This window comes from Chiloscyllium punctatum, chromosome 34 (assembly GCF_047496795.1).
Source record: "Chiloscyllium punctatum isolate Juve2018m chromosome 34, sChiPun1.3, whole genome shotgun sequence".
Taxonomy (NCBI): Eukaryota; Metazoa; Chordata; class Chondrichthyes; order Orectolobiformes; family Hemiscylliidae; genus Chiloscyllium; species Chiloscyllium punctatum.
In genome coordinates, this window is record NC_092772.1 from 46842526 (window position 1) to 46866708 (window position 24183).

Genomic DNA, 24183 nt, shown 5'->3' on the forward strand with positions numbered 1-24183 from the left:
TAAATTAACGGAACTACACACAATAAAGAGAGTTTTTGTCGTATCTTTTCAGGTTTTCACTCATATCCTGAGTTACGAACCCCCCCCCCCCCCCCCCCCCCTTGAGAAGGTGGGGGTGAGCTGCCTCCCTGACCCGCTGCAGTCCATGTGCTGGAGGGTAGACCCACAATGTCCCTGAGGGAGGGAATCCCAGGATTCTGACCCAGGAAGGAACGGCCGATAGATTTCCAAGTCGGGACGGTGAGGGGCTCGGAGGGGAACTTGCGGGAGGGGGGGGAGGTGTTCCCATGTACCTGCTGCCCCTTGTCCTTCTAGATGGTAGTGACCGTGGGTTTGGAAGGTGCTGCCTGAGGATCTTTGGTGAGTTTCTGCAGGGCATCTTGTAGATGGTACACACTGCAGTTACTGAGGGTCGGTGGGGGGGAGGGAGGGGATGGTACACACTGCAGTTACTGAGGGTCGGTGGGGGGAGGGAGGGGATGGTACACACTGCAGTTACTGAGGGTTGGTGGGGAGGGAGGGAGGGGATGGTACACACTGCAGTTACTGAGGGTCGGTGGGGGAGGGGGAGGGAGGGGATGGTACACACTGCAGTTACTGAGGGTCGGTGGGGGGGGAGGGAGGGGATGGTACACACTGCTGTTACTGAGGGTCGGTGGGGGAGGGGGAGGGAGGGGATGGTACACACTGCAGTTACTGAGGGTCGGTGGGGGAGGGGGAGGGGGAGGGAGGGGATGGTACACACTGCAGTTACTGAGGGTCAGTGGGGGGAGGGAGGGGATGGTACACACTGCAGTTACTGAGGGTCGGTGGGGGGGGGGGAGGGGAAGGTACACACTGCAGTTACTGAGGGTCGGTGGGGGGAGGGGATGGTACACACTGCAGTTACTGAGGGTCGGTGGGGGGGGAGGGAGGGGATGGTACACACTGCAGTTACTGAGGTCGGTGGGGGGGAGGGAGGGGATGGTACACACTGCAGTTACTGAGGGTCGGTGGGGGAGGGGGAGGGAGGGGATGGTACACACTGCAGTTACTGAGGGTCGGTGGGGGAGGGGGAGGGAGGGGATGGTACACACTGCTGTTACTGAGGGTCGGTGGGGGGAGGGAGGGGATGGTACACACTGCAGTTACTGAGGGTCGGTGGGGGGAGGGAGGGGATGGTACACACTGCAGTTACTGAGGGTCGGTGGGGGGAGGGGATGGTACACACTGCTGTTACTGAGGGTCGGTGGGGGGAGGGAGGGGATGGTACACACTGCAGTTACTGAGGGTCGGTGGGGGGGGAGGGAGGGGATGGTACACACTGCAGTTACTGAGGGTCGGTGGGGGGGGGAGGGAGGGGATGGTACACACTGCAGTTACTGAGGGTCGGTGGGGGGGGGGAAAGGGGATGGTACACACTGCAGTTACTGAAGGTCGGTGGGGGGTGAGGGAGGGGATGGTACACACTGCAGTTACTGAGGGTCGGTGGGGGGGGAGGGAGGGGATGGTACACACTGCAGTTACTGAGGGTTGGTGGGGCGGGGGGGGGGGGGGGGGAGGGAGGGGATGGTGCACACTGCTGTTACTGAGGGTCGGTGGGGGAGGGAGCGAGGGGATGTTTGTGGGTGTGGGGTCTGCTTTGTCCCTGGATGGTGTCAAGCTTCTCGAGTGTTGTTGGAGCTGCCCCCACCCAGGGGCAAGTGGGGAGTATTCCCTCACCCTCCTGCCTTGGGCCTTGTCGATGGTGGGACAGGCTTTGGGGGGAGTCAGGAGGGGAGTCACTCGCTGCAGGATTCCCAGTCTCTGACCTGCTCTTGGAGCCGCTGGGTTGATGTGGTGGGTCCAGTTGGGTTTCTGGCCAATGGTAACCCCCAGGATGTTGGGAGTGGGAGGGGGCGGGGGGGGTGGAGTCAGGAATGGGAACACCATTGAATGTCTCGGGGGAGATGGGTAGAGTGTCTCTTGTTGGTGATGGTCATCGCCTGGCCTTTGGGTGACAGGAATGTTCCTTGCTCCTTGTCTGTCCAGACCTTGTTGTATTTGAACATGAACTGGTTCAGTTTCTGAGGGAGTGGGGAATGGGGCTGAACACGGTGCAATGATCAGTGAACATTCCCATTCCTGACCTTCTGATGGAGGGAGGGTCATCGATGAAGCAGCTGAACAAGGTTGGGTCAAGGACACTCCCCTGAGAGACTCCTGTCGAGATGTCCTGGAGCCGAGATAGCTGACCCTCCAACAACCATCTTCCTGTGGGACAGGTATGACTCTAACCAGCCTAGAGTTTGTCCCCTGATACCCATTGATACCCGTTTTTCCAGGGCTCGGTGATGCCACACTCGGTTGAATACAGCCTTGATGCCAAGGGCTGTCCCTCTCCCCTCCCCTCGGGAATCCAGCTCCTTTTGTCCGTGTTTGGAGGGAGAGATCGAGAGGGAGAGATCGAGAGGGGGAGGTCGAGAGGGGGAGGTCGAGAGGGGGAGGTCGAGAGGGGGAGGTCGAGAGGGGGAGGTCGAGAGGGGGAGGTCGAGAGGGGGGAGGTCGAGAGGGGGAGGTCGAGAGGGGGAGGTCGAGAGGGGGAGGTCGAGAGGGGGAGGTCGAGTGCTTTGTCCCTGATCACATCCTGATGTACCCCAAAGATATGAGTAGGGAGCTGGCAGGAGGCATTCTCACAGACCACACAGACCAGACAGGATGTTCAAATCAGAGTGTTTTTAAAAATCACAACAAAATTACAACAAAGCTTGACAATTTTAAATACACAGTCAATATACAAATACTCAGACAATACACAGAGGAAGGAATTTTATTCCTCTCTGCCCTATCCCTGTGCAAATATAAAACATTTGAACAATTATCGCAATCAAGCAATTGATGACACATCTCCATCCAGCATGAAGTCAGTGAATAAATATTTAAGAAGCCGAGATTTTGATTTCGACTTGGTTTTTTTTTAATATAGAGCAGCTCACCCGATCTGTCTCACTGGGTGACCAGACTTGAGAGAAAGAGGCATAATCCTCTAAAGGAGGACAGCACTGGGTGTCGGGGTAGAGGGGTTTGGTGAGGGACAGGGTCATCGCTGAATAGGAACACGGAGATGCCCAGCTCAGAGAGAAACTCCACAGTGTGACGGGGTGGTGCAGAGATAAGACTGGGCAATGTGAGAACATAGAGAGCGGGGTTAGAATGGGTGGGAAATTAAAGGGAGCAGGGAGTGAGGGGGGTGGGGGGGAAAGAGTGGCATTAGACTGGGTGGGATATTAAAGGGAGCGGGGAGTGAGAGGGAGAGTGAAAATAGAAAGGGACCGATAGTTTCATAAATAAACTTATGCCAGAACAGATAGTCCCTCAGCAATCCCTCAAAATAAATCTCAAATCTTTGACAGAGGGGCCAGACACATGAAAACACACCCGAACACCGTCTCAGAAGGCAGCGATAGCGACCAATGTCTGACTCAATTCCTAACGTGGCTCATTCCCCGGAAAACTCTAACCTCAGTTCAAGATTAGAGTGAGAACATTCGTCAGTCAGTCAGTGTGCCCCTCCTGAAACACTGCTCCAGTCATCATGGGATTTTTGGACTCATTTAAAAAAAAAGGTACATTCATTTCCCCAAGATATGAAAAAATATTGCTGAAGGTCAGAATCTTCCCATAGCACCGAGATATCCCTGGACAAGTGCTTCTCCCACCCCCAAGATCCTACTTTTGCAAAGGTTCCTTCAATCCAGACTGTGAATCCCTCCGGTGTTCCTGTAGACCTGCAGAGTTTAAAAATAAACACCTGGTAAGACACTCTGCCCCAGGGGAGCACGGTTTGGCCAAAAACACTCCCACCTCACCTCTGCTCAGCCCCAAACAGACACAGATTTCCCCAACACACTGGGGGAGCAGTGTAGAGGGAGCTTTACTCTGTATCTAACCCAGTGCTGTCCCTGTCCCTGGGAGTGTTTGATGGGGGGGGGACAGTGTAGATGGAGCTTTACTCTGTATCTAACCCCGTGCTGTCCCTGGGCGTGTTTGATGGGGGGCAGTGTAGAGGGAGCTTTACTCTATCTAACCCCGTGCTGTCCCTGGGCGTGTTTGATAGGGGGGACAGTGTAGAGGGAGCTATACTCTGTATCTAACCCCAAGCTGTCCCTGTCCCTGGGAGTGTTTGATGGGGGGAGCAGTGTAGAAGGAGCTTTACTCTGTATCTAACCCAGTGCTGTCCCTGTCCCTGGGAGTGTTTGATGGGGGGGGGACAGTGTAGATGGAGCTTTACTCTGTATCTAACCCCGTGCTGTCCCTGTCCCTGGGGGTGTTTGATGGGGGAACAGTGTAGAGGGAGCTTTACTCTGTATCTAACCCCGTGCTGTCCCTGTCCCTGGGGGTGTTTGATGGGGGGGACAGTGTAGAGGGAGCTTTACTCGGTATCTAACCCCGTGCTGTCCCTGTCCCTGGGGGTGTTTGATGGGGGGACAGTGTAGAGGGAGCTTTACTCTGTATCTAACCCTGTGCTGTCCCTGTCCCTGGGAGTGTTTGATGGGGGGACAGTGTAGAGGGAGCTTTACTCTGTATCTAACCCCGTGCTGTCCCTGTCCCTGGGAGTGTTTGATGGGTGGGACAGTGTTAGAGTCGGTGTTGAGGGAGCTGTCCCATCACCCCTCTCCCCAGGGTTCTGTACGCCCCCTACCTGCATGGCCCGGTAAATCCACTCCTGGTAGCGGGTGACGCGACTGTAAACCCCAGGTTTGTTAGCCATGGCACAGCCCGTACCCCAACTCACAATCCCACACAGACGCCACCGCGTTCGATTGGAAAGAGTGTCCTCACAGACCAGAGGGCCACCGCTATCGCCCTGTGAGGGTGGAGGTGGGGGAAGAGAGACAGAGACAGAGAGCGAGACAGAGAGCGAGACAGAGAGCGAGACAGAGAGCGAGACAGAGAGCGAGACAGAGAGCGAGACAGAGAGCGAGACAGAGAGCGAGACAGAGAGCCGTCATGGTGACAGACAGAGAGAGACGGACAGAGAGAGAAACAGACAGACGTCATGGTGACAGACAGAGAGAGACGGACAGACACAGAGAGAGAGATAGAGACAGAGACAGAGACAGAGAGACCCAAGAGTGGGGAAAGGGGACCGGAGAATGGGAACACATTGATCAGATGAGTAAAGGAATGTTTTCTGACAACGTGCTCACAGTATTTCCATTTCATTAACAGACACCAGTGTCTGAAACTCATTCGCTGAGGGAGGGCCGCACTGTCGGAGGGTCAGTGCTGAGGGAGGGCCGCACTGTCGGGGGGTCAGTGCTGAGGGAGGGCCGCACTGTCGGGGGGTCAGTGCTGAGGGAGTGTGCACTGTCGGGGGGTCAGTGCTGAGGGAGGGCCGCACTGTCGGAGGGTCAGTGCTGAGGGAGGGCCGCACTGTCGGAGGGTCAGTGCTGAGGGAGTGGGCACTGTCGGAGGGTCAGTGCTGAGGGAGGGCCGCACTGTCGGGGGGTCAGTGCTGAAGGAGTGGACACTGTCGGATGGTCAGTGCTGAGGGAGGGCCGCACTGTCGGGGGATCAGTGCTGAGGGAGGGCCGCACTGTCGGGGGGGTCGGGGGGGGGGGGTCATCTGCCCCTTAGTGGCGGGGTGGTGTTTGTGTGGCGCGCGTCAAAAACCCACATCCACGATTTGGAAGCCGTCGTCGTGTGGGGCGCGGGTTGGGACGCGGCCACCCAAAGAGACGACATCTTCCCCTCGGCCAGGAGGAAGGAAACGGGCTGCCCCGGTCACTCGCGCGCGTTGCAGGGCATGGGATCTTACTGTGCACCGTTTGGGTGCCACGGTCCCTGCATCGCAACGTGGCCCCCAAAGCAAACAAACAGTCGGGTTTCGAAGGTGGGTGGGAGCCCCGTGCGGTGGGTAGCGTGGTCTCGGAGAGGGGTGCGGCACTCCGAGCGATGGGTAGGATTTCTCACGATCACAACACACAAAACTCCAAGGAGCACTGACCTGGCAAGCGTCAATCCCTCCCTCTCTGTACCCAGCACAGAACATGCTCGCGGTGATCTGGTTGTGGTAATATTCGGGACTGTTACACTGACTGTTGGTGATAATGGGGACCTTCGCTTCCTGAAGGACGTCAGACTGATAGCCTGGAGGGGGTGGGGGGAGAAAAAAATACCGAGCCAACCAGCCCGGGACTGCAGGTCACACAGGGTCAGACTGGACTCTCACATCACAATCTCCCCAATCCCCCAAATTCCTGAGGCTGGGAATCCTGCAGCGAGTGACTCGGCTGCTGACTCCCCTCAAAACCTGTCCCACCATCGACAAGGTGCGAGTCATTGATCTGAAACTCAGTTGGACCCACCACACACACACACACACACACACACACACACACACAGTGGATAATATCCAGGCCTGTGCTGGTGAGTAGCAAGTAACATTCACACCACACAAATGCCAGGCTGTGACCATCTCCAAAAAGAGACACTCTAATCAGTGTCCCCGTGACGTTCAATGGTGTTCCCATCACCGACTCCCCCTACTCCCAATATCCTGGGGGTTACCATCGACCAGAAACTCACCAGGACCCACCACATTAACCCAGCGGCTCCAAGACCAGGTCAGAGGCTGGGAATCCTGCAGCGAGTAACTCCCCTCCTGACTCCCCCCAAAGCCTGTCCCACCATCGACAAGGCCCAAAGCAGGAGGGTGAGGGAATACTCCCCACTTGCCCCTGGGTGGGGGCAGCTCCAACAACACTCGAGAAGCTCGACACCATCCAGGGACAAAGCAGCCCCCACACCCACAAACATCCCCCTCGCTCCCTCCCCCCACCGACCCTCAGTAACAGCAGTGTGTACCATCCCCTCCCCCCCCCCACCGACCCTCAGTAACTGCAGTGTGTACCATCCCCTCCCTCCCCCCCACCGGCCCTCAGTAACTGCAGTGTGTACCATCCCCTCCCTCCCCCCCACCGACCCTCAGTAACTGCAGTGTGTACCATCCCCTCCCTCCCCCCCACTGACCCTCAGTAACTGCAGTGTGTACCATCCCCTCCCTCCCCCCCACCGACCCTCAGTAACTGCAGTGTGTACCATCCCCTCCCTCCCCCCCACCGGCCCTCAGTAACTGCAGTGTGTACCATCCCCTCCCTCCCCCCCACCGACCCTCAGTAACTGCAGTGTGTACCATCCCCTCCCTCCCCCCCACCGGCCCTCAGTAACTGCAGTGTGTACCATCCCCTCCCTCCCTCCCCCCACCGACCCTCAGTAACTGCAGTGTGTACCATCTACAAGATGCCCTGCAGAAACTCACCAAAGACCCTCAGGCAGCACCTTCCAAACCCACGGCCACTTCCATCTAGAAGGACAAGGGGCAGCAGGTACATTGGAACACTTCCTGCAGTTATGCAGTGTTTCGGGAGTCTTTGTGGGAAGGGTTTTTGGATTTATCCATGAGGCTAGAGTTATACATTTGTCTCAGTGTCACAGAGCCAGACAGCATGGAAACAGACCCTTCGGCCCATTGAGTCCATGCCGACCCTAATCCCCAAACTAACCCAGTCCCCCCACCCCCGCCTGCTCCTGGCCCATCTCCCTCCAACCCTTTCCTGTCCATGTCCTTATCCAAATCCCTTTTAAATGTTGTAACTGTCCCCCCCCCACTTCCTCAGGAAGGTCATTCCACACACGGACCACCCTCTGGGGAAAACAGTTGCCCCTTAGGTCTCTTTTATATCTTTCCCCTCTCACCCTAAACCTATGCCCCTCTAGTTCTGGACTCCCCCACCCCCAGGGGGAAAAGACCTTGCCTATTTACCCTATCCATGTCCCTCATGATTTTATAAACCTCTATAAGGTCACCCCTCAGCCTCCGACGCTCCGGGGAAAACAGCCCCAGCCTGTTCAGCCTCTCCCTGTAGCTCAGATCCTCCAACCCTGGCAACATCCTTGTAAATCTTTTCTGAACCCTTTCAAGTTTCACAACATCTTTCCGATAGGAAGGAGACCAGAATTGCACACAATATTCCAACAGTGGCCCCTAACCAATGTCCTGTACAGCCACAACATGACCTCCCAACTCCTGTACTCAATACTCTGACCAATAAAGGAGAGCATCCAAAACGCTGCCTTCACTATCCTGTGTGGTGCTGAAAGAGCACAGCTAATCAGACAGCATCTGAGGAGCTGAAGAGTCAATGTTTCGAAAATAAGCTCTTCATCCCTGATGAAGAGCCTATGCTGAAAGCATCAAATCTCTTGCTCCTCTGATGCTGCCTGACCTGCTGTGCTTTTCCAGCACCACTCTAATCTCGACTCTGATCCCCAGCATCTGCAGCCCTCACTTTCTTCCGATTTCACTGCCTACGACTCTACTTTCAAGGAACTATCCTGGACAGCCTTTTCTGAACCCTCTCCAGTTTTATAACCTCCTTCATGAAAAAAAAAAATCGGAATTCCCCGAAAATCCCAGCTTCCAAACCCGACAGCACTGGGAGGATGGTCTCCTATGGCAGACATGTGCACTGCCTTGTGTGCTCACCAACAGAACAGGTATTGGATCAGCACGGTGGCTCAGTGGTTAGCACTCCTCCCTCCCAGCGCCAGGATCCCTGGTTCGATCCCACCCTCAGGCAACTGTCTGTGTGGAGTTTGCACATTCTCCCTGCGTCTGCGTGGGTTTCCTCCGGGTGCTCCAGTTTCCTCCCACAGTCCAAAGATGTGCAGGTTAGGGTGGGTTGGCCATGGGAAATTGTCCCATAGTGTCCAGGGATGTGCAGGTTAGGGTGGGTTGGCCATGGGAAATTGTCCCATAGTGTTAGGTGCATTAGTCAGGGGTAAATATAGGGTAGGGGAATAGGTCTGGGTGGTTTACTCTTCAGAAGGTCATTGTGGACTTGTAGGGCCGAAGGGCCTGTTTCCACACAGTAGAGAATCTAATCTAACGTATTACCAGGAGGGAGAAGGAGCTAAAGCAACGTACCATAATATTCAGTGTTACCCCACCCCGTGACGCTACACAACGTCCCATCAATGAGCCTCTGGCCAATGGCAGGGAGACACAACGGCTGGATGTAGTCTAGAGAGAAGAAACAAAAAAAAGGTAACGAGTTTGGTGAAGATTTCTCGCTCAGGTTGAGGTTCTGGATGTAGGTTTGCTCGCTGAACTGGAAGGTTCATTTTCAGACGTTTCGCCACCATACTAGGTAACATCATCAGTGAGCCTCTGGATGAGGCACTGGTGGTGTAGCCCACTTTCTATTTGTGTGTTTAGGTTTCCTTGGGTTGATGATGTCATTGCCTGTTCTTTTTCTCAGGGGGTGGTAAATGGGGTCCAGGTCAATGTGTATGTTGGTAGAGTTCCGGTCGGAATGCCATGCTTCTAGGAATTCTCGTGCATGTCTAAGTTTGGCTTGTCCTAGGATGGATGTGTTGTCCCAGTCGAAGTGGTGTCCTTCCTTATCGGTACGTGAGAACACTAGTGAGAGAGGCTCATGCCATTTAGTGGCTAGTTGGTGTTCAGGTATCCAGGTGGCTAGTTTTCTGCCTGTTTGACCAATACACAGTATTTTCTAAATGATGGTAGCTTTGCTCATTGTCTATATAGGGACTTTCAAGTTCATTAGCTGCTGTGTTAGTGTGTTGGTAGGTCTCAGACCCCTTGGCACCATGGTAGCCCACAAGCCCACCAACACTAAAACAGCAGCTAATGAACTTTAAAGACCCGATACAGACAATGAGCAAAGCTAGCGTCATTTAGAAAATACCATGCAATGACTGTAACAAACACAACATTGGACAAATTTCTGCCACCAGGATACCTGAACACCAACTAGCCACAAAACAACATGACCCTCTCTCACTAGTGTCCTCACATATGGATGAGGAAGGACATCACTTCGACTGGGACAGCACATCCAGCCTGAGAGAGAGAGAGAGAGAGAGAGAGAGAGAGAGAGAGAGAGAGAGAGAGAGAATATCTCGGACTCTCAGGGCCTCCTTTATGCCTTAGAAAAAGCACCATCTAATAACAATGACAGAAAAGACATTCCTGACAGAGGAATCGGCAGAGGGGACACAGAACATTCTGAAAGACATGTAACCTGGCTGTCATTTCAAGAGATCGAGATAGAGAGGGTGGGTTAGTAAATTTGCAGACGACACAAAGGTCGGTGGAGTTGTGGATAGTGATGAAGGATGTTGTAGGTCACAGAGAGACATAGATAAACTGCAGAGCTAGGCTGAGAGGTGGCAAATGGAGTTTAATGTGGACAAGTGTGAGGCGATTCACTTTGGTCGGAGTAACCGGAATGCAAATTACTGGGCTAATGGTAAGATTCTTGGTAATGTCGATGAGCAGAGAGATCTTGGTGTCCAGGTACACAGATCCTTGAAAGTTGTCACCCAGGTTGATAGGGTTTTTAAGGCGGCATACAGTGTTTTAGCTTTTATTAATAGAAGGATCAAGTTCTGGAACCATGAGGTTATGCTACAGCTGTACAAAACTCTGGTGCGGCCGCACTTGGAGTATTGTGTACAGTTCTGGTCACTGCATTATAGGAAGGTTGTGGAAGCTTTGGAAAGGAGATTTACCGGGATGTTGCCTGGTCAGGAGGGAAGGTCTTATAAGGAAAGGCTGAGGGACCTGAGACTGTTCTCGTTAGAGAGAAGAAGGTTGTGAGGTGACTTAGAGACATATAAGATAATCAGAGGGTTAGATAGGGTGGGCAGGAAGAGCCTTTTTCCAAGAATGGTGACAACCAGCATGAGGGGACAGTTTTAAATTGAGGGGTGATAGATATAGGACAGATGTCAGAGGCAGTTTCTTTACTCAGAGAGTAGTAAGGGTATGGAATGCTTTGCCTGCAACGGTAGTAGATTCGCCAACTTTAAGTACATTTAAGTCGTCATTGGACAAGCATATGGACATACATGGAATAGTGTAGGTTAGATGGGCTTCAGATTGGTATGACAGGTCGGTGCAACATCGAGGGCCGAAGGGCCTGTACTGCGCTGTAATGTTCTATGTTAAATTCTGTTTTATTGTTCCATAACTGGGACTTGTATTTATTGGAGCAGCATACCATGAGAATCTTGCTTTATTCAGGAATAGTTAGTAGTTACCATGGATTTATTCTGTTTGTTAATAGTTTAATTACATTTTTCACTGTTAGAGTTTGATAAATAAATTTATTGAACCACGGTGTTAGTGGTTAGTACTGCTGCCTCCCAGCACCAGGGACCCGGGTTCAATCCCACCCTCGGGTGACTCTGTGTGGAGTTTGTACATTCTCCCCGTGTCTGCGTGGGGTTCCTCCGGGTGCTCTGGTTTCCCCACACAGTTACAAAGATGTGCAGGTCAGGGTGGATTGGTCATGGGAAATTGTCCCATAGTGTCCAGGGATGTGCAGGTTAGGGTGGGTTGGCCATGGGATAGTGTCCCATAGTGCCCAGGGATGTGCAGGATAGGTGCATTAGTCAGGGGTAAATGTAGGATAGGGGAAATGGGTCTGGGCGGGTTACGCTTTGGAAAGTTGGTGTGGACTTGTTGGGCCGAATGGCTTGTTTCCACACTGTGGGGATTCTGTGTATTCCACATATATAAAAAAAGTTACATCCCTCCCCACACTCCATTTCCAGATTATAGAGAGAGAGGGGTTCCTCTTTGGAAATTTCGGTTCTCAGAGTGGGGGTGTCAATCTTCACTTGGGAACACTCAGTCATCCTGACAGATATATCGCTGCTGGTAAAAGGAGGGAAGTAGACAGAGGTTTCACTGTATTCAGAACCAATGCAAGAACACCAGAGTGATGCAGCGTGGAAAACAGACCCTTCGGCCCAACCCAACCATACTGACCAGATATCCTCAACTAATCTAGTTTCGTTTAGAGTCATACAGTGCAGGCAGAGACCCTTCGGCCCAACTTGTCTATGCCAACCAGAAATCAGAGATTATCCCTCACACACCCAGGAGTATTCAGGGAGTGCTGTTCATTTGACAAAACATTAGGGGTTTTGACGCAATGCTCTGGGTTTCACAGAGGAGTTAATGTCCAGAGGGGCCAGATTGGAGAAAGGATATCTGGGCCCGATAATGACAGTGGTTTAGCTACTACCCATCACACACCACGGGCCAGGTCAGAGGAAGCAGCCAAGTGCATCATTACAGTCAGGAGTGGGAGACAACTGACCACAACACGCCCGGGGGGGGGGGGGATGACGGGAAACGTTGGACAAAGACGCAACAAACAGGCTGCATTTATATAGTGCCCGCCTTCAACTGCGCTGCACAGGTTACAGACATCCCACTCAGGCTCAGATCACGAGGTCGCAGTGAAAGTGATCAAAATACTCCACAGGGGGCTGGAGGGGGATTACAGAGATAGGGAGGGGGTGGAGGGGGGTGACAGAGATAGGGAGGGGGGTAGGGGGTTGCAGAGATAAGGAGGGGGTGGAGGGGGATTACAGAGATAGGGAGGGGGTGGAGGGGGGTTACAGAGATAGGGAGGGGGGTAGGGGGTTGCAGAGATAAGGAGGGGGTGGAGGGGGGTTACAGAGATAGGGAGGGGGTGTAGGGGCTGGAGGGGGTTACAGAGATAGGGAGGGGGTGGAGGGGGATTACAGAGATAGGGAGGGGGTGGAGGGGGGTGACAGAGATAAGGAGGGGGTGGAGGGGCTGGAGGGGGTTACAGAGATAGGGAGGGGGTGGAGGGGGATTACAGAGATAGGGAGGGGGTGGAGGGGGGTGACAGAGATAAGGAGGGGGTGGAGGGGGTTACAGAGATAGGGAGGGGGTGTAGGGGCTGGAGGGGGTTACGGAGATAGGGAGGGGGTGTAGGGGCTGGAGGGGGTTACAGAGATAGGGAGGGGGTGGAGGGGGTTACAGAGATAGGGAGGGGGTGGAGGGGGTTACAGAGATAAGGAGGGGGTGGAGGGGGATTACAGAGATAGGGAGGGGGTGGAGGGGGATTACAGAGATAGGGAGGGGGTGGAGGGGGGTTACAGAGATAGGGAGGGGGTGGAGGGGCTGGAGGGGGTTACAGAGATAGGGAGGGGGTGGAGGGGCTGGAGGGGGGTGGGGGGTAGGGAGGTGTTTCTGGAGGGGGTTACTGACCAAGGCGATGGGAGCGTACCTGAGAAGTTGAGAGGATTGTGGAGATGTAACAAGGCAATGTCGTGGCTGTTATCCTCCGCGTTGGGATCCAGGAACGGTTTGTAACCAGAATGATAAACGATTGTATCGACGGAGCTGTGTATTCCCATTGAGGACTGTCTGATCGCTCCAGTGAATACTGTCCACTCACTGACAAAACGGTTCCTCCTGTAAACACCAACACAGGGTCAGCTACACATCAATCCACACTCACACAGAGACAGGGAGGGGCTGGAGGACAGACCTCAGCACTGACCCCCCGACAGTGCGGCACTCCCTCGGCACTGACCCCCCGACAGTGCGGCACTCCCTCGGCACTGACCCCCCGACAGTGCGGCACTCCCTCGGCACTGACCCCCCGACAGTGCGGCACTCCCTCGGCACTGACCCCCCGACAGTGCGGCACTCCCTCGGCACTGACCCCCCGACAGTGCGGCACTCCCTCGGCACTGACCCCCCGACAGTGCGGCACTCCCTCGGCACTGACCCCCCGACAGTGCGGCACTCCCTCGGCACTGACCCCCCGACAGTGCGGCACTCCCTCGGCACTGACCCCCCGACAGTGCGGCACTCCCTCGGCACTGACCCCCCGACAGTGCGGCACTCCCTCGGCACTGACCCCCCGACAGTGCGGCACTCCCTCGGCACTGACCCCCCGACAGTGCGGCACTCCCTCGGCACTGACCCCCCGACAGTGCGGCACTCCCTCGGCACTGACCCCCCGACAGTGCGGCACTCCCTCGGCACTGACCCTCCGACAGTGCGGCACTCCCTCGGCACTGACCCTCCGACAGTGCGGCACTCCCTCGGCACTGACCCTCCGACAGTGCGGCACTCCCTCGGCACTGACCCTCCGACAGTGCGGCACTCCCTCGGCACTGACCCTCCGACAGTGCGGCACTCCCTCGGCACTGACCCTCCGACAGTGCGGCACTCCCTCGGCACTGACCCTCCGACAGTGCGGCACTCCCTCGGCACTGACCCTCCGACAGTGCGGCACTCCCTCGGCACCCCCCCAGCAGGGTGACAGAGCTGAGACTTACTCTGGGAAGCAGTGAGCGGCTGTGACCACCCAATCCTCGGTGATGATGGAGCCTCCACACATCGGGCTGCCTTCGAACCGCAGGCTCACTTGCCACGGCCACTTGCCCAGGATAGCGTGTTGCCCACCCACAATACGGTCACCCAGGAACTTACGCCTTCCACAGTCTGTGAGGGACACACAAACAGAGACACACACAGACAGAGACAGCCATTATTTAGGGATAATTGCACTGGACCCAAAACCAACAATAAATTAATCCAATTGAAACGGTGTATGTTTCACAAACTGATGGGAGACGTGTGGAAATGGACGAGCACTCACCCTGACACTGCACTGTGAGGATAAGGTATCTCTCACACTCACTGTAGGTCAAACAGACAGTGAATTAGTTCATTATATACAATCTGACAGCAACAGAGACAATGTATAAACCACTGGGAAATACTCATCACATGGAGCACAATTCGACTGCACTTCACCAAATCATTCAGAGTTATACAGTGACAGACCTGTCCCCCACCAGTACTGTACCCCAGTGTTATACAGGGACAGACCTGTCCCCACCAGTACTGTACCCCAGTGTTATACAGGGACAGACCTGTCCCCACCAGTACTGTACCCCAGTGTTATACAGGGACAGACCTGTCCCCACCGGGACTGTACCCCAGTGTTATACAGGGACAGACCTGTCCCCACCGGGACTGTACCCCAGGGATATACAGGGACAGACCTGTCCCCACCAGTACTGTACCCCAGTGTTATACAGGGACAGACCTGTCCCCCACCAGTACTGTACCCCAGTGTGATACAGGGACAGACCCGTCCCCCACCAGTACTGTACCCCAGTGTTATACAGTGACAGACCTGTCCCCACCAGTACTGTACCCCAGTGTTATACAGGGACAGACCTGTCCCCACCAGTACTGTACCCCAGTGTTATACAGGGACAGACCTGTCCCCACCAGTACTGTACCCCAGTGTTATACAGGGACAGACCTGTCCCCACCAGTACTGTACCCCAGTGTTATACAGGGACAGACCTGTCCCCACCAGTACTGTACCCCAGGGATATACAGGGACAGACCTGTCCCCACCAGTACTGTACCCCAGGGATATACAGGGACAGACCTGTCCCCACCAGTACTGTACCCCAGTGTTATACAGGGACAGACCTGTCCCCACCAGTACTGTACCCCAGTTTTACACAGTGACAGACCTGTCCCCACCAGTACAGTACCCCAGTGTTACACAGGGACAGACCTGTCCCCACCAGTACTGTACCCCAGTGTTATACAGGGACAGACCTGTCCCCACCGGGACTGTACCCCTGTATTAAACAGTAATAGACCTGTTTAAACCTTTAGCCTTACCAGGGCTGCAGAATCTCCTGGAGGATTTGAGCAGTTGGAAGCAGCAAGGGATCTACGCAGTAAAACTGAACAGATCCATTTGACCCAGGCTTTCTGATGCGTGTCTCCATGGAGCTGATCATCCTGAGAACAGAAGAATATCCATATCATCAATTCACAAACAACAGTAACACTGCCTGGGCCCAGTATTTATCACCCCGTCCCTAGTTGCCCCCCCTTGAGAAGGTGGGGGTGAGCTGCCTCCCTGACCCACTGCAGTCCACGTGCTGTAGGGTAGACCCACAATGTCCCTGAGGGAGGGAATCCCAGGATTTTTGATTTGATTTGTCGTCGTCATGTGTCCCTAAGTACAGTGAAAATTGTGTTTTGTGAGCAATACAGGCAGAACATGGTAAGCGAGGACAGACTGATCACAGGGTGAAAAACGCTTAGACACACACACACACACACACACACACACACACACACACAGTGAGACATTCAGGTCCCACAACACCGAGTGTGCGCAAGGCAAGATCATCATTAACAAGATCAGCTTCATTTGGAGTTAGAGAGCTCGATGTTTCAGTCTAATAACAGCGGGGGAAGCAACTGTTCCTGAACCTGTCGGCGTGTGTTCAGGCTTCTTTTTCCTGATGGAAGATGCTGTGGGAGGTTAGCCCCGGGCTGCGATGGGCCTTTGATGATCTTTGACTGCCTGGCTGCGGCAGGGAGCCGTGTTAGTGGGGTCAGTGGGTGGGAGGTTGGTTCCTGTGAGGGTCTGGGCTGTGCACACCACCTTCTGCCGTTTCTCACCGTCCCTGTACCAGGCCGCGATGCACCCAGGACAGTCAACTCCCCATGGTGCGTCTGGAGAAGTTGGTCAGGGTCCTTATGAAGGGATTTTGCCCGAATCATCAATCCTCCTGCTTCCCGGGATGCTGCCCGACCTGCTGTGTTTTTCCAGCACCACTCTAATCTAGACTCTGAATTCCAGCATCTGCAGTACCCACTTCTGCCCAGAGGGTCCTTATGGACAGGCCAAATTTCCTGAGGCCGCCTGAGGGAATAGAGGCATTATTGCACCACCTTGACCATTGCGTCAATGGGGGGCGGGGGGAAGACCAGGACAGATTTCTGGGTTATCGTCACTCAGAAATGTGACGCTGTCCACCCTCTCTACCTCTGCTCTGTCGAGGTAGACAGGGAGGGTGTTGTCCTTCCCTCCTCCCTTTCTAAAGCCAACGAGCAGTCCTTCAGTTTTGCCGATGTTGACAGAGCAAAGTTGTTGGGCTGAGAGGTGGCAAATGCAGCTAAATGTGAGGTGATGCACTTTGGGAAGAATAACAGGAAGGCAGTGTATTGAGTCAGTGGAAAGATTCTTGGTCGTGTGGATGTGCAGAGGGATCTTGGTGTCCATGTACATAGATCCCTGAAAGTTGCCCCCCAGGTGGATAGTGCTGTTAAAAAGGCACATGGTGTGTTAGGTTTCATTCATAGAGGGATTGAGTTCCGGAACCGCATTATTATGCTGCAACTGTACAAAACGCTGGTGCGGCCAAACTTGGAATATTGTGTACAGTTCTGGTCGCCCCATTACAGGAAGGATGTGGAAGCTTTGGAAAAGGTGCAGAGGAGATTTACCAGGATGTTGCCTGGTCTGGAGGGAAGGTCTTATGAGGAAAGGCTGAGAGACTTGGGTCTGTTCTCATTGGAGAGAAGGCGGCTCAGGGGGGGATTTGATAGAGACATACAAGATGATCAGGGATGAGATAGGGGAGACAGTGAAAGACTTTTTCCTAGGATGATGATGTCAGCTTGTACGAGGGGACGTAGCTACAAATTGGGGGGGTGATAGATTTAAGACAGATGTCAGAGGCAGGTTCTTTACTCAGAGTGGTAAGGAGGTGGAATACCCTGCCTGCTAATGTAGTTAACCCAGTCACATTAGGGAGATTTAAACAATCCTTGGATAAGCTCATGGATGATGATGGGATAGTGTAGAGGGATGGGCTGAGAATAGTTCACAGGTCAGCACAACATCGAGGGCCGAAGGACCTGTTCTGCGCTGGATTGTTCTATGTTCTGACTGCACCACGTGCTGTTGGTCTCCCTTTGGTATTCTGACTCGGTGGTGTCCAATATCCGGTACCACCACAGCTCAGCTTGGAGGTCTCATTTGTTTGGAATTTAGCAACACAGCGTTCTGGGTGTACAGGGAGTGCAGTAGGGGGGGGCTGGGGACAGATCCTTGGAGGGTGGCAGTGTCACTCCAGTGTTCAGTGTTATTGTGGAGGAGGTGCAGTTCCGTATCCTTATGGATTGCGGATGAGAGTCAGGAAGCTGGAGGATCCAGCTGTAGGGGACAGAGCAGAGAGTCAGAGTCTTGGGATCAGCCTGGGGGTTGGGGGGGGGGGGGGCTGCTAAATGGTGTTGAAGGTGGAGCTGTAGTCCAAGAGCAGGAGTCTGATGTAGGTGGCCGTGTTGTCCCGATGTCCTGGGGATATGGTGTCCACTGTGGACATGTTATGTCAGTGGGCCATCCGCAGGGGAGTGAGAGGGGCTGGGAGACTGGACTTGATGTGTCCATGACCAGCCCACATCAAATCATTGTGGGATTGAGGTCAGAGCCACTGGGTGGTGGTCATTAAAGTACATTACATGTGCTCCCTCAGAGACTGGGAAGTTGAGAACTAGCCATAGAAACGCACAGCACGGAAACAGCCCCATCGGCCCACTCATCCACACCCACCAGATATCCCCAACCCAATCTAGCCCCACCTGCCAGCACCCAATCCCCATTTGGATACAGAACAGGCGCAAAAGGTAGAAGACAAGAGGGTGGTGGAGGGAGCGTCGGTGGGGGAGGGGGAGGGGGGGGGGATGGTACACACTGCAGTTACTGAGGGTCGGTGGGGGGAGGGAGGGGATGGTACACACTGCTGTTACTGAGGGTCGGTGGGGGAGGGGAGGGGATGGTACACACTGCTGTTACTGAGGATCGGTGGGGGGGGGGGAGGGGATGGTACACACTGCTGTTACTGAGGGTCGGTGGGGGGAGGGAGGGGATGGTACACACTGCAGTTACTGAGGGTCGTTGGGGGGGGGAGGGGATGGTACACACTGCAGTTACTGAGGGTCGGTGGGGGAGGGAGGGGATGGTACACACTGCAGTTACTGAGGGTCGGTGGGGGGGGAGGGAGGGGATGGTACACACTGCAGTTACTGAGGGTCGGTGGGGGGAGGGGATGGTACACACTGCAGTTACTGAGGGTCGGTGGGGGGAGGGAGGGGATGGTACACACTGCAGTTACTGAGGGTCGGTGTGGGGGGGAGGGGATGGTACACACTGCAGTTACTGAGGGTCGGTGGGGGGAGGGGATGGTACACACTGCAGTTACTGAGGGTCGGTGGGGGGGGGGGGGAGGGGATGGTACACACTGCAGTTACTGAGGTTCGGTGGGGGGGAGGGAGGGGATGGTACACACTGCAGTTACTGAGGGTCGGTGGGGGGGGGGGGAGGGGATGGTACACACTGCAGTTACTGAGGGTCGGTGGGGGGGGGGGGGAGGGGATGGTACACACTGCAGTTACTGAGGGTCGGTGGGGGGAGGGAGGGGATGGTACACACTGCTGTTACTGAGGGTCGGTGGGGGGGGGGAGGGGATGGTACACACTGCTGTTACTGAGGGTCGGTGGGGGGAGGGGAGGGGATGGTACACACTGCTGTTACTGAGGGTCGGTGGGGGGAGGGAGGGGATGGTACACACTGCAGTTACTGAGGGTCAGTGGGGGGGGAGGGAGGGGATGGTACACACTGCAGTTACTGAGGGTCGGTGGGGGGAGGGAGGGGATGGTACACACTGCAGTTACTGAGGGTCGGTGGGGGGAGGGAGGGGATGGTACACACTGCAGTTACTGAGGGTCAGTGGGGGGGAGGGAGGGAGGGGATGGTACACACTGCAGTTACTGAGGGTCGGTGGGGGAGGGGATGGTACACACTGCAGTTACTGAGGGTCGGTGGGGGGGGGGGGGGAGGGGATGGTACACACTGCAGTTACTGAGGGTCGGTGGGGGGGGGGGGGGGAGGGGATGGTACACACTGCTGTTACTGAGGGTCGGTGGGGGGAGGGAGGGAGGGGATGGTACACACTGCAGTTACTGAGGGTCGGTGGGGGGAGGGAGGGGATGGTACACACTGCAGTTACTGAGGGGGGGAGGGGGGGGTATGGTACACACTGCAGTTACTGAGGGTCGGTGGGGGGGGAGGGAGGGGATGGTACACACTGCTGTTACTGAGGGTCGGTGGGGGGGAGGGAGGGGATGGTACACACTGCTGTTACTGAGGGTCGGTGGGGGGGGGGGGGGGGATGGTACACACTGCAGTTACTGAGGGTCGGTGGGGGGGGGGGGGGATGGTACACACTGCAGTTACTGAGGGTCGGTGGGGGGGGGGGGGGGGGGGGAGCGAGGGGATGGTTGTGGGTGTGGGGGCTGCTTTGTCCCTGGATGGTGTCGAGCTTCTCGAGTGTTGTTGGAGCTGCCCCCACCCTGGGGCAAGTGGGGAGTATTCCCTCACCCTCCTGCCTTGGGCCTTGTCGATGGTGGGACAGGCTTTGGGGGGGGGAGTCAGGAGGGGAGTCACTCGCTGCAGGATTCCCAGCCTCTGACCTGCTCTTGGAGCCCCTGGGTTAATGTGGTGGGTCCAGTTGGGTTTCTGGTCGACGGTAACCCCCAGGACATTCCCAGGACTTGAACAGTGAGGGGAACTCTGGTCTCACATTGGAAACTGTCATCCTTAACGATGCAAATGGACAACAGCAAATTATCTCAAAACCTAACACCAGGACATGGACAGGGATAACAGGGAGAGTTGACAGGTCAGTCTTTAAAAGGAGCAAGCTGAGGGTTACAGAGATAGGGAGGGGGTGTAGAGGAGGGACGGGGTTACAGAGACAGGGAGGGAGTGTAGGGACTGGAGGGGGTAATGGATGGCATTTGTTGGGGGTGAATGTAGGGGTGGGGATGGATGGTCTGCCGATCTTCAATGATCAGACTCACCTGATGAAGCCCATCTGCTGACAAGCGAGGCGTGCGACATCGTCATTGACCTGCGAGGAACATACGACCCTCCACACGTCTGCCTCAGGGTCATACACTGACAAATGGGAGTCTGCACTGACCTGAACTTCAAACCAAAACGAGAGACTGTGAGACACAGGAGCTGGGAATGAGCCACTTCACTCCATGCTGCACAATACCAGCCTTCACCCCTCCCCCCCCACCACCATTATCAGCCTCCCCACTCCTCCCCATCACACTCCCCCTCCTGGGTTTATCCAAATCCCCCACACCATTCAGTACATCGACAAATCACCGAGAACACTTCAGCAGGGTCTAAATGAGGGATACAGAGACTGGAACTGTGCACGGTGCTCCGAGTGTGGGTCTGACTGAGGGATACGGAGACTGGAACTGTGCACGGTGCTCCGAGTGTGGGTCTAACTGAGGGATACGGAGACTGGAACTGTGCAGGGTGCTCCGAGTGTGGGTCTAACTGAGGTGATCCAACCTCGCTCTCTTGAGCTTACCATCGTAGAGGTCGAATTCTGCTTTCTTCACGTAAGTCACTGAAACAGATCAAGATTAGACATTATTCCATTGCTTCCATGTCTGGACCAACGCCCCACTCCAAACATATCTGCTCATCCCCAACTCCACTCACTCCGCCTCCCATGCCATATTTACAGTCCATTCCCGTTCACCAGTCACCCAGTCCATCCCATCCCCCCTATCTCTGTAACCCACCCTCCAGCCCCTACACCCCCTCCCTATCTCTGTAACCCACCCTCCAGCCCCTACACCCCTCCCTATCTCTGTAACCCACCCTCCAGCCCCTACACCCCCTCCCTATCTCTGTAACCCACCCTCCAGCCCCTACACCCCCTCCCTATCTCTGTAACCCACCCTCCAGCCCCTACACCCCCTCCCTATCTCTGTAACCCACCCTCCAGCCCCTACACCCCCTCCCTATCTCTGTAACCCACCCTCCAGCCCCTACACCCCCTCCCTATCTCTGTAACCCACCCTCCAGCCCCTACACCCCCTCCCTATCTCTGTAACCCACCCTCCAGCCCCTACACCCCCCTCCCCTATCTCTAACCCCCTCCAACCCAGGCCCTCATCACTCACCCACAGCCCACACGGTAACAGCCGCTGTTCCGAGGAGGAAGACCATCGCCATGGTAACAGCTACCAGCCTGCCAAGTGGGGACCAAAGGCCTCCCGGGCCCGGCTTTCGGCCCAGCTGCAGGAGGACGAGAGTTCAGAGTTAGTCTTGGCGCCAATTGGAGTCCATTCGGCCCATCCAGTCCATGTAGCCACTCAGATTCTGTCTGATCTGATCCGCCTGACCTCCCCAACCTGGATTTAAAATCTTGGCCTTGAGTCCCCAGCCCCAACAGCCCTCTGCAGGAAGGTATTCCATAGACTCCCTTACAGTCCATTCCATTTACCAGTCACCCAGTCCATCCCCTCCCGACCTCTGGAACCCCCTCCAGCCCCTACACCCCCTCCCTATCTCTGGAACCTCCTCAGCCCCTACACCCCCTCCTATTTCTGTCACCCCTTCCAGCCCCTATACCCCCTCCCCTATCTCTGCAAGAGCAGAAATTTCACATCATCCCAGTTTGGGAAGTTTGGCTGAGGAGGGGCAGAATGGAGTTTAATCGGGGTAAATGTGAGGTGCTGTATTTTGGTAAAACACACAGGGACGGGGCTTATCCAGTTAATGGTGGGGCCCTGGGTGGTGCTGGGGAACAGAGGGACCCAGGGGTTCAGGGACATCCATCCCTTTGGAGTTTGTGTCACATACAGACAGGGGGGGTTACGAAGGGGTTTCACACACTCCCTTCATTGCTCAGCCCTTTGAGTGTAGGAGTTGGGAAGGTCATGTTGAGGTTGTACAGGACATTGGGGAGGCCCCTTCTGGAATACTGTGTCCAGTTCCGGTCACCCTGTTATAGGAAGGATATTATTAAACTGGAGAGGGTTCCGGAGAGATTTCCCAGGATGTTGCCGGAATGGGAGGGTTGGAGTTATAACGAAAGGCCGGATAGGGCCGGGAGTTTTCTCACTGATCCTGATCCTGTACACACTGCACTAACCTCCTCCACTACCTTTGCTTTGGAGGTAGTTTTCGAGAGCAGAACATTCTGGAACTGACGAGAGAGCAGGTTATAAAGAAAAGACGAAACACAAACAAACAATGAAGAAACCCAAAAGAAACAAATATCTTCCTAAACCGGGAGTGGAGGGAGAGCAGGTTATATTAAACTGCTGATGGTGTAGAAAGACTGGAGGCCTGTGACCAGTGGAGTGCCACAAGGATCGGTGCTGGGCCCTCTACTTTTTTGTCATTTACATAAATGATTTGGATGCGAACATAAGAGGTACAGTTAGTAAGTTTGCAGATGAGTAAGGATAGGATTTATGAACATCTGGAAAGGAATAATATGATCAAGGATAGTCAGCATGGTTTTGTGAAGGGCAGGTCGTGCCTCACAAACCTTATTGAATTCTTTGAGAAGGTGACGAAGGAGGTAGATGAGGGGAAAGCGGTAGATGTGGTGTATATGGATTTTAGTAAGGCGTTTGATAAGGTCCCCATGGTAGGCTACTGCAGAAAATACAGAGATATGGCATTGAGGGTGAGTTGGAATTTGGATTAGGAATTGGCTGGCTGGAAGAAGACAGAGGGTAGTAGTTGATGGTAAAGGTTCATCTTGGAGTGCAGTTACTAGCGGTGTTCCGCAAGGATCTGTTTTGGGACCATTGCTGTTTGTCATTTTTATAAATGACCTGGAGGAGGGCTTAGAAGGTTGGGTGAGTAAGTTTGCGGATGATACGAAAGTCGGTGGAGTTGTTGACAGTGAGGAAGGATGTGGCAGGTTACAGCGGGATATAGATAAGCTGCAGAGCTGGGCAGAAAGGTGGCAAATGGAGTTCAATGTAGGTAAGTGTGAGGTGATTCACTTTGTAGGAGTAACAAAAAGATGGGGTACTGGGCTAATGGTCGGATACTTGGTAGTGTGGATGAGCAGAGGGATCTTGGTGTCCATGTACACAGATCTCTGAAAGTTGCCACCCAGGTAAATAGTGCGGTGAAGAAGGCATATGGCGTACTGGCTTTTATTGGTAGAGGAATTGAGTTCCGGAGTCCTGAGGTCATGCTGCAGTTGTGTAAGACTCTGGTGTGGCCGCATCTGGAGTATTGTGTGCAGTTTTTGGTCGTCATACTATAGGAAGATGTGGAGGCACTGGAAGGGTTGCAGAGGAGGTTTACCAGGATGTTGCCTGGTATGGTAGGAAGATCCTATGAGGAAAGCTGAGGCACTTGGGGCTGTTTTCATTGGAGAAAAGAAGGTTTAGGGGTGACTTGATAGAGGTGTACAAGATGATTAGGGGTTAGATAGGGTTGACCATGAGAACCTTTTTCCACGTATGGAGTCAGCTATTACAAGGGGGCATAGCTTTAAATTAAGGGGTGGTAGATATAGACTGATGTTAGGGGTAGGTTCTTCACTCAGCGAGTCGTAAGTTCATGGAATGTCCTGCCAGTAGCAGTGGTGGACTCCTCCCTCTTTATGGGCATTTAAACGGGCATTGGA

The 24183-nt window shown here is 54.6% G+C and overlaps 1 protein-coding gene across 3 annotated transcripts in view; it reads right to left on the bottom strand.

Moving 5' to 3' along the window:
• Positions 1-2696: 2696 nt before the first annotated feature.
• The window catches only part of hpn (hepsin), a 29709-nt gene continuing 8222 nt past the window's right edge, over positions 2697-24183 (bottom strand). For 2 of the 3 annotated variants that reach the window (XM_072553464.1, XM_072553466.1), the window contains exons 3-13: positions 21707-21821; positions 21106-21144; positions 20576-20702; positions 15536-15658; positions 14487-14527; positions 14164-14329; positions 13101-13288; positions 8951-9046; positions 5969-6111; positions 4661-4825; positions 2699-3746 (exon numbers count right to left, since the gene is read on the bottom strand). In XM_072553464.1, coding sequence (XP_072409565.1) covers positions 3708-3746; positions 4661-4825; positions 5969-6111; positions 8951-9046; positions 13101-13288; positions 14164-14329; positions 14487-14527; positions 15536-15658; positions 20576-20702; positions 21106-21144; positions 21707-21758 — 1179 coding nt within the window. In that variant the 5' untranslated portion in view covers positions 21759-21821 and the 3' untranslated portion in view covers positions 2699-3707. Of the gene's footprint in view, positions 3747-4660; positions 4826-5968; positions 6112-8950; positions 9047-13100; positions 13289-14163; positions 14330-14486; positions 14528-15535; positions 15659-20575; positions 20703-21105; positions 21145-21706; positions 21822-24183 lie in introns of all 3 variants that reach the window. The other variant, XM_072553467.1, reaches the window with a different exon arrangement.